Source organism: Egretta garzetta, unplaced genomic scaffold (assembly GCF_000687185.1).
Source record: "Egretta garzetta isolate BGI_Z169 unplaced genomic scaffold, ASM68718v1 scaffold787, whole genome shotgun sequence".
Lineage (NCBI taxonomy): Eukaryota > Metazoa > Chordata > Aves > Pelecaniformes > Ardeidae > Egretta > Egretta garzetta.
Genome location: NW_009260266.1, coordinates 135,153 through 137,264, shown reverse-complemented (window position 1 = coordinate 137,264; position 2,112 = coordinate 135,153). Strand labels below are relative to the sequence as shown.

The window sequence follows — 2,112 nt, the reverse complement described above, 5'->3', positions numbered from 1 at the left end:
AAACACGGTTCTCTGTCAGGACTACAAATTCCTATTTCTGTCTGTACCTCAACTCTACCTTCCGCTCCTAACTGTGGTTATTGGCATCGTGTAGGCAGGTAGAATACTTTCAGGGGGACATGGGATCCTAAAATCTTGATTTCTTTAATCCGAATTGGGTTCCTAGCTCAAGTGACAGCTTTGAATTTATGCACCTAAACAATTTAAACACTTTTCAAAAGTGCCTTCCAGTCCCCAAGGGAAAGCCCTGGCAGTTGTTTGCTCATCAGCTTGGCCCACATCTGCTTGTACCCAGATGTTGCCCCAGCTAAAAGCAGGCTCTCTTTGCCACCAAGCATTACAAACGTGTTCAAAACGTTTTGTGGAGCCCTGCGCAGGGGGGGTTAATGTGTAACAGGGCTCAGCATCTCTGAAAGATGTCCAAGGCAAGCACATCCCCAGCCCACGGCTTTCCCATATGGAGAAGAATGGGGTCCCAGCTCCATCCCGTGCGGTCCATGTATGGAAACGCTCGAGTGCTGATGGTCTATAGCGCAGCTCCCCAGTATAACGGTGTAATAATTAACAGCAGCCGCTGTGGTTCCATGGCACCTTCCACCCAAGCGTCTCATGGTGCTTTGCAAGCCTGATTCCCTCAATGTGTGATGCTGGGTCCGAGAGCCCCATCTTGACAGATGATCTCCTCAGGGTGGATTTGTGGCATGGCAGATTTGTTGCTCAGGCTTTGATGCGTCTGTTTGAGAAATCAGATCTGCCTTCCCGCGAGGTGCCAAGAGGCGGGAGCTGTCGAGAGGGCTGCTGCAGATCCTGTGCTGCATGGGCCAAGGCTCGGGCTGTGCTCTGTCGGCATCTCTTTATTGTCAACCCTAAATCTGGCCCCGCTCAGCCCCTGCAGGAAAGAACCCGCGATGGGCAGCGTGCTCCGTCTGCCCTCAGCCTGATGAATAAGTGGCCGTCCATGTACGGGAGCCAAGCGCGATGCCTTCTTCTGGCCGCAACCTCCTCAAGGTGGTTTGATTTCAGGGCTCCTCCAGGACAGCACAGAGCAACCCCTGAGTGTCATAACGAGCCCCCTAATGAGCTTTGTTCGGGGGCTGCAAGCACAGCTGCCGTGGGGACAGCTGGGAGATGCACGGAGCTCCTGGGCCCTCCATATGGATGCTCTTGACCTCTGAGGCCTCCGAAACTCCATGTGGCTGCTGAGGACACTGGAAAGGGTCAACCCCCTCTCTACACCCCCAACAAAGGGAGGGGTTTGGTAGACGTGGCCAGGACCAAGTGGTGAAGGGGTCCTAGAGGGAGATGGGGGGGGGGAGAGGAAAAGTGCTGGTTTTCAAGGGGCATGGATTTGCAGCGCAGGAAAACTCACTTGTCAATGCAAGTTGAAAAAAGCCCACTCTTGCCTTCGCAGCCCTCACCGGGTGCCTGGTAAATGGGGCCAGACGGGTCGAACGGGGCTGGACTCTGGCTGCTGCTGTCCTGGCGAAAGGCTCTTGCAGCTCGCCTGGGCGGCGTGGGGGTGTGGGGTGACTTTGAACCCCCTCCCCGTCCCCGGCAGCTTTGTTATCGGCGCTATTGTGGGGCTGGCGGAGCCAATCCCCGGCAGCCCCGATTCAAAGTCCAGGTGCCAACCAACTTGAACTCTCCAGCATCCCCGCCGTGAAGCAATTATTCCCTCAGACACATTCATTGTTCTCATTACACCATAAATTGTGAATGAATTAAACATGCACTTACCACTATGCACCACAGCTGTCAGGGAAAATAACACACAGATATCACGCGGGGCTGGGTCCGGCTCCTGCTCCTCTCCCAGGAAGGTTTGCTGCTTGCAGGGAAGCAGGCAGCAGCCAAGCTGGCTGGAGCTGGTATTTTCTTCGTGGTGAGGCCAAAATCCCTGTTCTCACTTAGAGCAGGGCAAGATGGTCTCCATTGGATTTAATGTTTTAATTGTGGGGTTTGGGTTTTTTTTTTTAATTTTGGCCACATTTATATCACCGTTGCGCAGAGGGCAGCCTGGCCCCTGAGCTTTCTCAGATCCCAGTTTGACCGCGTCTTACTCGGGGTGCAAAATCCTGCCACAGGTGTAAGAGGACAAATTGAGGATGGCTT

The 2,112-nt window shown here is 53.9% G+C and overlaps 1 protein-coding gene across 1 annotated transcript in view; it reads left to right on the top strand.

Moving 5' to 3' along the window:
* The first annotated feature begins 637 nt into the window (after positions 1 to 637).
* AXIN2 (axin 2) overlaps positions 638 to 2,112 on the top strand; it is a 51,129-nt gene continuing 49,654 nt past the window's right edge. Inside the window, exons 1-2 of the mRNA XM_009642339.2 lie at positions 638 to 960; positions 1,412 to 1,624. Of these exons, the coding sequence (XP_009640634.1) occupies positions 638 to 960; positions 1,412 to 1,624 (536 nt within the window). The remainder of the gene's footprint in view (positions 961 to 1,411; positions 1,625 to 2,112) is intronic.